General features: G+C 43.2%; 1 protein-coding gene across 3 annotated transcripts in view; it reads right to left on the reverse strand.

Annotated features, from left to right (window-relative positions):
• Nucleotides 1-15,271, reverse strand: part of LOC310856921 (transcription factor SOX-6-like) — a 167,801-nt gene that overhangs the window by 41,421 nt on the left and 111,109 nt on the right. For all 3 annotated transcript variants that reach the window (XM_083762474.1, XM_083762472.1, XM_083762473.1), the window contains exons 8-9: nt 3,492-3,603; nt 1,900-1,979 (exon numbers count right to left, since the gene is read on the reverse strand). In XM_083762474.1, the coding sequence (XP_083618600.1) occupies nt 1,900-1,979; nt 3,492-3,603 (192 nt within the window). The remainder of the gene's footprint in view (nt 1-1,899; nt 1,980-3,491; nt 3,604-15,271) is intronic.

Here is a 15,271-nt window from a genome sequence, read left to right on the forward strand (position 1 = left end):
TAGAAGTCTCTTGAATAGTTTCCATTTAGTTGTAGTCACATTTACAGTAGTCACCTGGAATGTTTTGGTGCATGTTAGTCTAGTTTTAGTCAACTAAAAGTGTAAAATGACTTGTGTCTTTTACTTATACTGGATCTCTTGTCCACTATAGTCCCTTCCTAACATTTTAGTCTAGTTTGTATTTTTTGACGAAATTGTCAATATAATATATTAAAAGTAAAACGTTTTGTGTTGTGAAATTCCCAACAACCCTTCATGGGGAGAGAGGATTGGTTTCTTCCCCTTCCTCCCCCCCCCCCCTCCCCCCCCCCTTTCTCTCCCCCCCCCTCCCCCCCCCCCCTTTCTCTCTCCGTCTTTCTTTCTCCCTTCCTCGCTCTCTTTGCAAATATGTTCTGTGATAACCATTATGTGTATAAGTGCTATTTTGGAACCACAGGTGTCAAGCAGCAATAAAAGTGTTGATGAATTGCCTGGGCCAGGTGTTGCGCTGCTGGGGTTAGAATTCCTCAGTGATTCATCATAAAATAAAAAGCTCTTTTGTTTGACACAGCTGATAAGGACCGGGATAAGAGAGATGCCATGTTAATGAAACAAATCTAACCGAAACTGTTGTCAAAGGAGGGAATTGTGTATATGTGTGTGCGTTAGGGCTGTCCCCGACTAAGGATTTGTATAGTCGACTGATAGATGAATACATTTGCTGTTAGTCGACTAATAGTCGACTGAGCAAAAAAAAAAAAATTTGTATATAAATACAATATTTACAAAAATATACAAAAATATTGTATTATTCCACTAGGTCTGTGGGGGACATAAACACATTTGAACATTCTGACTGTTCAAATCTTTGTTCAAATGTGTTTATGTCCCCCACAGACCTAGTGGAATAATACTATATTTGTCTCCACCAGGCCGAAGGCATGTGGGGAGAGTATGTTTTGCACTCCGTCCGTCCGTGTGTCCGTGTGTGTGTCCGTGAACAGCTAATCTCGGCCACCGTTAACCCGGTCGATGCCATATTTTGCACACACACTCCCTGGATGCCAACCATGAACCTCTGCCCCAAACTTTCCAGAACGGCCTGTTATAGCGCCACCAGGAGGCCGCTTTGTGCAAAACAAGTTTTTCAATGCCATATTTTGCACACACACTCCCTGGATGCCAACCATGAACCTCTGCCCCAAACTTTCCAGAACGGCCTGTTATAGCGCCACCAGGAGGCCGCTTTGTGCAAAACACGTTTTTGCACAGTACACCTACAGATTTTGTCCAAACATCACGCAAATTGGTACACAGTCTCTCTAGAGCCATTCAACGAAACGGGTCTTTCAGATTTATCAGACTCCATCCTGATTGGTTAAGATTGGCTTCCAAAGTTCACAGGAGTGCTCAGTTTCAAACAAAATGCTGCAAATCATGAACACATCGCGTGATTTCCGTGAAATTGTGCACCCACATTCCCACTAGGCCGAGGACGAAATGCCACATGAACAATTTCAACTCAGCCTCAAGGTGGCGCTATAACTGGCCGAAAAGTGTTTTTACCTCTAACTGCACGGATCTGTGGATAACCTGGTGGAGACCTGTGCCCGGAAGGGCACTTTTTCTAGTTTTGTATATTTTTGTAAATATTGTATTTTTATATACAATTTTTTGGGGCAAAAATATATATATATATTTTTTTTCTTTTTTTGATGAACATCGACTAAGAGGTGGTCAGTCGACTGAGACCCGTTCCGATCGATTAGTCGACTAATCGAAGTCAGCCCTAGTGTGCGTGCATGCGTGCGTGCGGTTTTTGTCATGGACCCCAGGAAGAGTAGCTGCTACTTCGGTGGCAGCTAATGGTGATCCATATGAATAAAGAATCATCATCATCATCATCATCATCACACTCACCTGCAGCTGGAGGGGGCTGAGGCCAGATGCAGCTGCAGCTGCCATCGTAGAAGGAATGAACTGCATGGGGTAGTTGTCACCTGTCAAAACGAGCAGCAGGACAAAGCACACTGTCCGTTAACAGTTGTTCCCAAACTTGTTCATGTCAAGGACCCCCAAATTGACACTTATTAGCCCACAGACCCCCCCATTTGAAGAGATAATGCCAGGGACCCCCGTGAGAGAAGATTGCAGTGATTATCAACCTGTTTATTTTCAAGCACCCCCAGTTTGACACCATGGTGTAGGGTCACGCAAAAGTATAGTTAAAATAGACAGCACCAACTCTCTCTCTCTCCCACACAGTTTTCTTAACATTCGCTAGTCCACACACTTCCTCACTGTGAAGATATAATATATTTAACAGATCAAGTCTAAAGTTGAATGTATTTGTACAGTATTGTTACACTCTGTACACATATAGTTTTGTTTGGTATGCTTGACAGTTCTTTCCTTGGTTGTCTCTGATGCAATGATTCGACTGATTTGAGGAAAACGTAAATGTTGGAATATCAGCAATTTACTGTACAAATTAATATACAGAGTGTATAAGTATACCTATATCCCCTTTTGGACGACTGGGTCAAATTTGGCACATACCAGTTAATGGCCAAATATAGGCGATGTAGAAAAAGAAGGCTGTCAATGCCTAGTGGGTCAGTTTTGGCACATACCAAGGTAGGACTGGAAGCACTTTGGCGCCATCAAGTGGTTTGGAAAATAAATTACATTCATTTGAGATGACAGCACATGGATCTAGGCTGCCAGTGTTGAGGCCATCACAGAAGTTTCTGTGAGCTGACCTGTGCCTCCTCTCTCAGAAGGCCAAGCTATTGACAGAGCAAGGCCAAGGTTGAGAGGGGGGGAGGGTTGCATATACTCTCGCACTATAGCGTAACCACAATGGCTAGAAGGAAGCCATTAGGCTTAAGATAGTGCAAATCTGAGATTAGTTGTGCTAAAATAAAAATAAACAGCTAACTCGATGATTCAACTATAGAAATATTGAAGTAGATTACATTTGAGCTTACTTTTGTCTGAGATATTTGGCAATGTCTGTTTGGGACAAATTTGGCACATACCTACATTTATATCTATGGTTTGTGCTAAATTCAAATTCAACTCAATATAGCATCTGATTGATGGCAGAAACAAAGATTTTTTTTTTCATCATTATAAATTAATTCAGTCCAAAAGGGGATATACTGTAAGCATGAATATGTGAATGTGTACAGTATAGTATATTAGATGTACTGCATTCATGTGCAGGCTTTAAATCTTCTGTAAATTAAACTTGGATTAAGATTTTGAATTACAGAAGAAAATCACTGCCACTTACTATAACTTTAACATCGGTAGTAAATCAATGACATTGTTTACACTATAATCGAGTGATGGTGTACACGTGCATGCGTGCGTGCGGCACCTGGTATGCATGAGGGAAGACTAGAATGTGAGAGGGACGAGGATAGAGCAGGTGGTGAATGCATGGAAGACTGCCTTAGAAATATCGGGTACGAGGAGTGTGCGTGTGTGTGCACGCGTGCACGTACCTGGTTTGTAGGACATGGTGGGGGGGAACAGGAATCCTTGCTGAGCTGCGGCAGCAGCCAATGAACGGTCTGGAAACACTGGGATCATCAGAGGAGACATGTGACCTTGGACCTGAGAGAGAGAGAGAGAGAGAGTTGATTGTGGGTGGTTAGTAAGGCTGTAACGATTCTCGATACGTATCCAAATCAAATTGAGATAATTTGGCTGCATGGAAAGGCTGCACCTGGCTGGAAGCCCCTCCAGAACCACTGCTGTACTAGCCTCGGAAACCCAGACGTTTTTATTTCCAGAGATTAAAAAAAAGTCTGCATGGGACCGAGTCCACTTCAATTCGGCATAGAGTGGCACAAACGTCGATCACTCTCTGGTGATTTCTGATCGTCTACACCTTTGTTAAATTGACACACACACCCGTACACACACACACTACTCTCTCTCTGTCGCTCTGATTAATTAGTCTCATGTCGCACAGCTGCGTCTAGTTTCTCCCGGCGGATCCTGCCGGGAGCTGCCTATGCCATAGTCGCATATAGGTGGAGCCCAGGCTACTGCTGTACAGTACACTGCATGAATGACTTCATCATCACAGCATCAGACGAAGAGTCTGTTAAAAACCGTCATTCTTGTCATCTAGTCACTGTCATTGTACTACTGTAGTACTTTGTCTTCTCCTCAGAATGCTGTTCATCACAACACAGTCTAAAAAGAGTACGCTTTCATGTCAGCTTGAAAGGACTCCCTAAATCAGAGGGTTGTAGCCACGTTGGGATTGAAGAGAGCAAATCAAAAGATCGGCCTGAGGGGATTCTATTAGGATATCGTCAGATAATGGAAACTTTGTGAAACCATTCCGTTTTTATCATTCTCAAATTTCATAATTAAAGCAGTGAAAATAGATGATTTACAAGCTTGTGAGACGATTTTTTTACAGTCTTGTATGATGAACTATGATATCCATTTACCAACATAAAAAGTTGAATTATCTATAAACAAGGTTTTTTTTGTCAGACAGCAGATATGAATGGGGGCGTTAGCGAGCGGACGGCCTCTTTCTTGCTTAACGGCGCCGAAAACAGCAGATCTTTCTTCGATGGGTCTGTCATGAACAGCAAAGCCATGTTCTGTTTGTGTGTGTGTGTGTGTGTGTGTGTGTGTGTGTGTGTCTTTGCCCTGGCAAACAATCCAATAAAATCGGACTGATAACTCTGAAAGTTAAACTTTTACACTACATTTCTGTCCACATTTTACTGTGTTAATTAGACACCTGTCAGCACATGGCCCCTGAGGACCCCCACATGGCCCCTGAGGGCCATTATAGGAGGCCCCGATTTAATGCTTCACATAGATTTTGTCGACTAAAACTATGACGAAGATTTTTCGTTGACTACCTTTCTTTCCCACTGGAGAAAACAAAAAATAAATAAATAAAGCTAAGCTATGATAAATAAAACTAAGACTAAATATATTGACAATTTCATCAACAAAAAGAAACTATAGGCTAAAATGTTAGGAAGGGACTAGTGGACAAGAGATCTAAAGAATACGTAATTTTATGTGTGGTTGCATACTGAAAATAGCGACGCATTGTGAGCGTGTAGATCTGCTATTTTCAGCAAGTGTAAAATATCAGCCATTACGACGCCATCAAGGCCCGCCAAAATACATTTTAATCGACTAAAACTGTAGATTTAGTCAACTGAAATTGTTAGACTACTAAAACTACACTAACCCTAAAACATTTCAGGTGACTAAAATATGACTAAAACTAAATTGAGTTGTATTCCAAAGACTATTTGACTAAACTAAAATCAAAATGTAGTGCCAAAATCAATACAGGTTTTAAGGGGAGGCATACTATGATCCGACGGAGCATTGCTCCAAAGGAGCAATGCTCCGAGGTGCGCTGGGGGTCGGGAGAGGGTTGCGGTTAGGTTTAGGTGTCTGCCCCGGGGGAGGTTAGGGTTAGGGTGAGGGAGGAGGTAGGTTGTCGTTCGGACCAATGCTCCGTCGGATGAAAGTACTGCGCTCGGTTTTAACAAGGTCCGGGGACCACCAGTGGTCCTTGAAGGGATTCCAGGTGGTTCCCAGCTGAATGATGTAACCAAATGGATGCGTACAGGTCCATTTCACACTCAATATAGTTAAATTATTATTAAACATCTGCAATACTTAATTTACAAGAAGTGTCACGGTGCCGGGCAGAGAAGGTGTAGGATCCAAGTGCAGACAGTAGCAGCGGAGGATGAATTCAGGTGCAATATCCAGGTTTAATTAATTAACAAAGCAGGGAAACAAGGAACTGGCACGAGGAAACGCAAGAAACTAATACTTGGAACATGTAAGCTCAAAAACAGGACTGAACACAGCGACTACAAACAACGACTCAACAGAGAACTGAACACACAAGGGCATATACATAGACAAGGGATAACTAGACACAGGTGAACAACACTGACAATCAACACTGGGATAGGCTGGGGAACTAAGGGGACACAGGTGGAAACACTGGAAATCACAGGACTAGTGAGACAAGACAGGAACAGAACTACAGGGGCAGACAGGAAGGCACAAAACAAGACTACAAAATAAAGGTTCAGTGTTAAGCAGAACTGCAACTCCGAAACAAGGAAAATACAGACTACAAAATCACAGTAACACAAAGAAGTAAAACACTAACTAACTAAAAACCAAGGAACACATGAAAATCCAAAACATGTCACGAAACGTGACAAGAAGTCTACACAATTTGAGAATGTAGAAGAATTGTTACTTTGATCAACGTTTGCCTGTTAATCTCTCCTATGGTACCAGTCTCACATCAATAAACCATTGAATTGTGGACAAAATCTTATCCAACAATATACAAAATATGCTTACTTTTGGGTCTGAGAGGCTAAATGTAATCAAATTGTGGTCTGCTCAAATGCTGCATGAATAACTAATAGCCTTGACATGAAAAATGTTCAAAACCTGCAATAAAGCATACAAGCCGTCTAAAAGCTCAATAACGTCAACTTGTATCTTTGCCATTTTAGAATTTTCCTGTAACACTAATTATGCTAATGACGTGTATACATGTATTTTCTAATCAAATCGTGGGGGTCCTTTATAATGATATCAAACGAGATCGCTGTAATTTTTTATTTATTTTTTGCCTTTCCTTCTTCAGCGATCCTAGACCTGCCATTCACTTCCTTGTTTACGGCCCGACTGATGTGTGTGTGTGCGTGTGTGTGTGTGTGTGTGTGTGTGTGTGTGTGTGTGTGTGTGTGTGTGTGTGTGTGTGTGTGTGTGTGTGTGTGTGTGTGTGTGTGTGTGTTCACACATATTGTGACACAGAGAAAAAGGGGGTTACTTAGAATATAGAGAAAGAAGAGAAACGTCTGTGTCCTACACACAATACAGCCAAAAAAAGAATGAGAGAGAGAGAGAGACTGGGGAAGAGAGAGAGAGAGAGAGAGAGAGAGAGAGAGAGAGCAAAATGCTCCCATTCATTGTACTCCCATGGGAAACACTGACACACAAAGATCTCCTTTTACTGAAGGAAGGTGTGTGTGTGTGTGTGTGTGTGTGTGTGTGTGTGTGTGTGTGTGTGTGTGTGTGTGTGTGTGTGTGTGTGTGTGTGTGTGTGCGTGTGTGTGCGTGCGTATGTGTGCACGCGTGTGTGCGTGCATGCGTTTTGGAGGTGTATGAGCATGTGTGTGAGTGAATACGGGGGTCAGGTTGTTGGGCCCTTAAGAAAACACAAGTGGCCCCTACTACTTTTTTCTACTTTTTTCCTCACCGCTTATATACGCAATGAATGCAGACATACACCTACAGTAAGCGCACACACGCACGCACACTGCTGTGTCTGGGGATGAGCTAACAAATGTATGTGTGTGTAAGTGCACATGTTTACGCTTGGCCTTTGGTCACTATAGCGTCGCAGTCCCGCCCCCTACCAGGGCCTAGGAAATTATTCTCTGTTCATTTTCCTCATAGACTTTTCAGAAAGTATTTATTTAAAGACGGTTACGCCACGGACAAAGCCAACTCTTATTGTGACAAATCATGACAATAAACCAGGGGGGCAGTCAGCCAGATATTTCGTGAAGCCTCATTTGAAATCGGTAGTTCATATAATGGCCTGTTGTGGCGCTGGACCGGACCCAAAAAGCCCCATAGCTCCATAGAGGCCCATGTATTTTGGCCCAACTTCACCTAGACTGTATTACCTTAATAAACATGGTCATGAATACTTTCTTCTTCCAGTCACTAGTTTAAAGTCTCATTTCTAATGTCATAATATTCTTTTTGGAAAAGTATGGTCCCATTAATTAAAAAAATGACCATAAAGAAAAAAACCCATCGCGTATGTTCTGAGGGGCGTGGCTACCATTACAGTCTATGATCGGGATTCCCCTCCCACTCGAGTCAAAATAAAAACCAACGGAGAAGAAGGGGGGAAGTCCCGCCTCGTTGTCTGGGCAGCCAATGACCAGCTGGTATACAAAACGGAGCCAGCCAATGGCCAGCTGGTACCAAAGATGGCGACTTACATCAGGAATTAGCATATTATTACAGGCTTCATTTTACGTTCATGTTAGACCCGGGGAACGCTTTGTCCATATTTTTTACAGTCTATGCAATAAACACAATGTTTTGGGCCGAACAAAGAATTAGAAAGTAGAAAAAATTCTTCTTTGTAATTGTTTGTTTGGTCCAAAATATTGTGTTTATTGTCATGATTTGTCACGACTGAAGTCGTGATGACAGGGGGCGGGACTGCGACGCTCTATACTGTAGAGGTGCTGTTGTAAGATGTCATCTCCATGTCTGACTCCTGCCCATTGCACTATAGCTATTGCGTGCGTGTGTTTCTGTGTATGTGCGTGCGTGCGTGCATGCGCGATTGCGTGTGTCTCCCTCTAAGCATCTCTACTGTGTCAATAACAACAAACAGAATCCAGTGTGGAGGGGAGGGGAGAGAGAGAGAGAGAGAGAGAGAGAGAGAGAGAGAGAGAGAGAGAGAGAGAGAGAGAGAGAGAGAGAGAGGGAGATAGAGAGAGGACTTTCCCATTTCACATCATGTCCTGCGGTTCAGACTGCAGTACCATGTGTACTGGTATCAAACGCTTCAGCTGAATGACATATATCCACTGCTATGTTCGCTGTCACAAAGTCCCAAACAGACTCAAACACAAGACAACAACATATTCAGTCCTAAATATGTTCGCTGTCACAAAGTCAGAAACAGACTAAAACACAAGACAATAACATATTCAGTCCTACATACAGTATGTTCGCTGTCACAAAGTCAGAAACAGACTCAAACACAAGACAATAACATATTCAGTCGTATATGTTCGCTGTCACAAAGTCAGAAACAGACTAAAACACAAGACAATAACATATTCAGTCCTACATGTTCGCTGTCACAAAGTCAGAAACAGACTCAAACACAAGACAATAACATATTCAGTCCTACATGTTCGCTGTCACAAAGTCAGAAACAGACTCAAACACAAGACAATAACATATTCAGTCCTACATGTTCGCTGTCACAAAGTCAGAAACAGACTCAAACACAAGACAATAACATATTCAGTCCTATATGTTCTCTGTCACAAAGTCAGAAACAGACTCAAACACAAGACAATAACATATTCAGTCCTATATGTTCTCTGTCACAAAGTCAGAAACAGACTCAAACACAAGACAATAACATATTCAGTCCTACATACAGTATGTTCGCTGTCACAAAGTTACAAAGACTCAAACACAAGACAATAACATATTCAGTCCTATGTTCGCTGTCACAAAGTTTCAAAGACTCAAACACAATACAAATAAACTTATGGTACATTAAGATAAACCAATTAAGCCCTAATTTACACTTGCTAGAGCGGTGCCCGGCTGTAGAGCACCAAGTCGGTAACGATGGAAGTTGGAGATCGATGCCCCACCCTGTTATGCAATAGGCCTACCCGTTGTACCCGTGTCAGAGAGAGTACCCAATCCACCCATTTATCTGTGTCCCTTTTATGCCTATACCGTATAAGAAGATTTCTGTATCTGTCTCTCTGTGTCCCTTTATTCCTACCGTGTATGGAGTTCTGTGTCAGGCATGCCCAAATATGGAGTGTTGTGATGGACAGGGGCCCTTTTAAGTCGTGGCATGGGGCGAACGGTTCTCGAGTTACGTGGATTACAACCGTACACACGTACTGTACGTGCGTACAAACAGACGTACAGAGACACGGTGCATTTATAGGTAGGCGATAGATGAGCTTGTCGATCTGCTATTTTCAGAGTGCGGCCGAGTGTAAAATCAGCATTGCGATGACACCGAGGGCCGACAAAACACAACATCAACTAAAATCCCATGACATTTAGTCGACTGTCTAAAACTGCGGACTAACCCTCTTTCAGATGACTTAAATTTGACTAAAAACTAAATTAAGTTTGATTCCAAAGACTAAGACTAAAATCTAAATTAGCTGTTTCTATATTGTATAGAAGCATTGCTTCAACCACAGAGAGAGACAAGAAGTGAAGAGTCTAAACAAGAGAGCGGGAGGGATTTAAGGAGGAGGAGAAACAGGAGTTAGAAATGAAGAACAGAGACATGGAGGAGGAGTGTGCGGTCTCTACAGTCATTAATTAGCCCCGTTAGCTATAGTGGCCGGGGCTCTGTGGTCTCCGGGCCGCTTGCCTCTTGTGGGCCCCGAAGGAAATGGGCCACATATGAGAGCCATTATGGGAGGAGAGTTAACAAAGACACATGCCTGTCAGCCACGACACACACACACACACACACAAACACACAGACACACACACACGCACACGCACACACACACGCACACGCACACGCACACGCACACGCACACTACAGTGACGAGGTTGAGTGCACAAAGAGGGCCCACCCTTGTCTTTCTTGTGCGTGCGTGCGTGAGTAATGCATGAGCACTGTCTGTGCAGTCATGCTCTACCTATAGGTAGAGTTTATATACCTGATTCCCCCACCAATTGTGTGTGTGTGTGTGTGTGTGTGTGTGTGTGTGTGTGTGTGTGTGTGTGTGTGTGTGTGTGTGTGTGTGTGTGTGTGTGTATGTGTGCGTGCGTGTGCATAGCCCAGTTCAAAGTACTTCAGGTTTCCTGTCATGTGGTTTTCAAATGGTGAGGAGAATCAGCAGGAGATGAGCGCACGCACTCACGCACGCACACACGCACGCACTCATGCGTGCACGCACGCACGCACGCACAGAGAGAGAGAGAGAGACATGTACAGCTATCCATCTTTTCCACTCATAAATTAGAGACAAATCAGATTCTTCTTTCCCATGGACTGATGCTCCTTATATCTGAATCAACCATTAAGCTATTAAACATGAAACACACGCGCATGCACGCAAACACACATGCACGCAAACGCACACACGCAGACACGCACACACATGCACGCACGCACACATGCACGCACACACATGCACACACGCACACATACAAATACACCATCAAATCAGCTCAGCGATCAAACTTCATAAAACTGCTGCTCATTAAAGAGGGAGAGTTGGTATCTTTTGTGAGCCGATGGTACAAACCAACATACTGTACAACCAGTCATATAATTAAACCACTCCAATTTTAGTTCAGTCAAATAACCAATAGATTGAACAATTTCATTTTTATCCCTGCTCGCCACAAATATACAGCCATCATTAACCATTAACAACCAGGAACGCATAATGCAGAGGAAGGAACGCAGGAAGAATCCAGTATAGGTGAGCTTAAATACCCCGCCCGATTGGTCACCTGATTGCCACGTCAGCGAATGACATGTGGGTCTTGCATAACACTGAATGAGCCCCTCGAGTATATCTGACTGAACTAACTCCGCAAGCTACGTGTCATTATAGTTAAAGGCATGATCAGAGTTCTGTAGGAATGACAGATTTTCAACAATAGCAGTGATGAAGTTCACTTATCACTGAACAATCCTATATGGAAATTAGCTAATGGGCCGGCCGGCCACCCGGTCACTATATGACTCAGACCAAGGTTGGTAAAATGATTCTACACTAAAACCGCTCATAAATCCTCCTGGATTATGTGCTCCAGTCCAAAATGTTAAACATAAACGGCCGCAAACAGCCGGACTTGCGTATGCTGCTAACCAAAGCCTGCCGCGTTCTGTCGACCGCTTTAAGCCTTTGGAACTTTTTCCTATACCTCCACTGGTTTTAATTTCTTTCTTTTCAGCGGGATATAGCTCTCACCGTTTCACTTTAAATTACTGCCAATATCGAGCTGCCCCCCCCCCCCCCCCCCCCCCCCTCCCAAGAAAAAAAAAAAGCAGCATTGACATTTTGTAGTGTTCAGTATATACGGTGCGAGACGCAACGCTCCTAACAGTATACGGAGTGGGTTTTGACCACACTTAGGGCCTCTTTTCTCTCTCTCTCTCTCTCTCTCTCTCTCTCTCTCTTTTTCTCTCTCTCCCTCTCTCTCTCTCTCTCTCTCTCTCTCTCTCTCTCTCTCTGTCTCTCTCTCTCTCTCTCTCTCTCTCTCTCTCTCTCTCTCTCTCTCTCTCTCTCTCTCTCTCTCTCTCTGTCTCTCTCTCTCTCTCTCTCTCTCTCTCTCTTTCAACCCCAAATACAGTAGCATTTGGTCAGAGCCCTCTGGAGAGGATTGGCCTGAGCAAAGGAAGGTCTGGATTTGATAAGTGGAAACAGGCGCATGTGGTATACGTCGCTTCTGCATGCTGCATTTGTGTGTGTGTGTGTGTGTGTGTGTGTGTGTGTGTGTGTGTGTGTGTAAGGGCCAGGCACAGTGTAAACTATAGGCCCCCATCCCAGTGAGTATAAAGCCTGGAGCTAGGCCACAGCGTTATTGTGAGCTGCTGTATGTATGTATGTATGTATGTGTGCGTGCGTGCGTGCGTGCGTGTTGTATGATCTATAGAGCACTCTAAACTCGTTACTGAATGCTTGGAGCCGTTAGCCAAACAAAACTATTGTTTGTGTGCTTATTCTCTTATGTGTGTTAATTGTATGAAATAGAAATGTAAATATGTATTCATTAAACGAATGACTCAAACACGCTTTACCGTGATGAAACAATACAAACAATAGAAAGCCTTCTAGTCCGAAATTCTCCTTTAATAATAGGTACGTAGGTAAACATACACGAGCCCAGGAAGAATAGCTCTAGGGCACAGCTATGAGGATCTTAACAAATAAATAAATAATAATGCTTTTACAATGCTTCTAAAGACTGCAATATGTGAATTGAGAAACACTATTTTGTAGCTACACTGTATTGTATAGACTTATACTGTATATATTTCAAGGCCAGTTTGAAATCTCATATGGGGTTAAAAGCAAGATTCAAAGTGGATGTATGTTTGTCCTTGTGCGGTGTGCATGCATGTGCTTGTGTGTGCATGCATGTGCTTGTGTGTGAATGCATGTGCTTGTGTGTGCATGCATGTGCTTGTGTGTGTGCGTGCGTACTGAGAAACTCCGTATGCCATCAATACAGCATGCCTATCAGACATAAATTACAGAGGACTGTGACAACAAGTGTGTAGCGCCGCAGTGTGGAACAAACTCCCAATACCTTCGACAGGCAGCCTCTGTAGACAATTTCTTAAGCGCATACAAAATAAGTTTTATTATTATTATTGGGACCGTCCGTAGGTCACATTTTACTAGGAAAACCTGCATCTCGCGTCCGTGACGCGTCTGTCACACTCCATGGCCAGTACATAATTAATTTCATATTGTTGATCTGACCTCACAAAACCCTTAGGTCCCCATACAGTATATGACCTGTTCTGACATAGCATTATGTTGATCTGACCTCATCCAACCCAGTACACTCAAGAGACGCTCCATATATGGCGTGTGTCATGGAGAAGACTGGATCATCACTTAGATCTGCCTATATGGAGCCAGTCAGCAACTCTACATCTGACCTCACATGCAGTATACACCAGATTAATAGTTTAACTCCTGCTTCTTACTGTGGCGCATTAAGAAGTTCAGTTGTTTCAGTTCTGGTGGTTATTATTTTGTTCAAGCACTGAATAAAGCAAAACGTTAATTACCATTTTAGGCTTTCAGCTGTGCAAAAAAACTAACAAAAAAGGTAAAAAAAAAACCAACTCTCTACTAGCCTACATATCCCATGTAGACTGCATATCCCATCACTCTCGGCGGTGTACACAATCCAATAGTAACACCATGAATTCCACTTCTAACGTGGAAACCACTTCTAACACCGAGCTTTACGTTTTACGGCCCCGGCCGGTCTCCCTCCCTCCTCCGGGCGCGGGGCCTAATGAAGTCCGATCCAGGCTTTATTAAAGCACCGAGGGGTGGAGCCGCCATAAAAAAACCAACCCTCTGTGAGCGCTTGTTAACCACACGACGCCTCGGCAGCACACAGAGAACCAGGGCTCCGGGCCAACAGGCCGCAGCGGCTCATCGCTGAACCCAGCCACAGCGTGCTCGTTCTGGGCTCGGAGCGCCGAGAGGTCTCCCTTTGTTCTCGGCTTGGTTTGTATCGCAGCACGAAAACTGGCCTTTTCATCAAGCGGTCACAGTCGTCGGCAGGTTCAGCTAATGCTGTAGTTCCCAAACGTTTTCATGTCAAGGACCCCCAAATTGACACTAATTAGCCTACCCCAATTTATATTAAAATGAATGTTAATTTAACTCTGAGAGTGTACAGATGGAAGGGTCCGTTTGGTTCCATTTGTACATTTGTCAGAGTTACAGACCCATAAGGGTCCATTTGGTTCCAAACTATCATTTAGCTGGAGACCCCCTGGAACTGCCTCAAGGACCCCTGGGGGTCCCCGGACCCCACTTTGGAGCTAATGGATATAAGCCAAAGTAGTTTTTAGTACACAGACTGAACTGCTGCTCATAAAATTAACAGCATTTTGACTACATAGTGGCTGGTGTTCATTTCAAGTCTTGGTGACTGCGTATATGTACAGTGTATGTATAAAGGAGATTGTGAAATTATTTTACATGATCTAGTATAAAGTATGTATTCCCGGCAGATAGATAGATAGATAGATAGATAGATAGATAGATAGATAGATAGATAGATAGATAGATAGATAGATAGATAGATAGATAGATAGATAGATAGATAGATGTGTCTGTGTGTGTGTGTGTGTGTGTGTGTGTGTGTGTGTGTGTGTGTGTGTGTGTGTGTGTGTGTGTGTGTGTGTGTGTGTGTGTGTGTGTGTGTGTGTGTGTGTGTGTGTGTACGCTAAGGCTGTCCATGAACATTCAGGGTTCGAACATTAGCTCGTTAGGGTTGGCAATCTTAATTAATGGGCTTGAACCATTCTTTTTTTTATTTTATTTTTTTTGGGGGGGGGTTACTCGAAAATATATCTTGGCGAGAATGCATTATGCATAATAAGAGTACTAATATGTTCATGTTGTGTTTAGAATAATTTGAAAGCCCTGCATGACAGCAGAAGAGAAACACACACACACACACACACACACACACACACACACACATACACACACGCACACACACACACACATACAGTACACACATGCATGCACACACACACACACACACACACACACACACACACACACACACACACACACACACACACACACACACAGTCACACACACAGTCACACACACAGTGTGTAGGACGTACAGTATGCGCACAATTACAACAGCATGAAAGCTGATAGGGGGAATTCTTAGCAGCCATAATATATTAGCATGCTCTCTAGCATCACACATATTGCCA

This window comes from Protomyctophum parallelum (assembly GCF_964188405.1).
Source record: "Protomyctophum parallelum genome assembly, chromosome: 4".
NCBI lineage: Eukaryota > Metazoa > Chordata > Actinopteri > Myctophiformes > Myctophidae > Protomyctophum > Protomyctophum parallelum.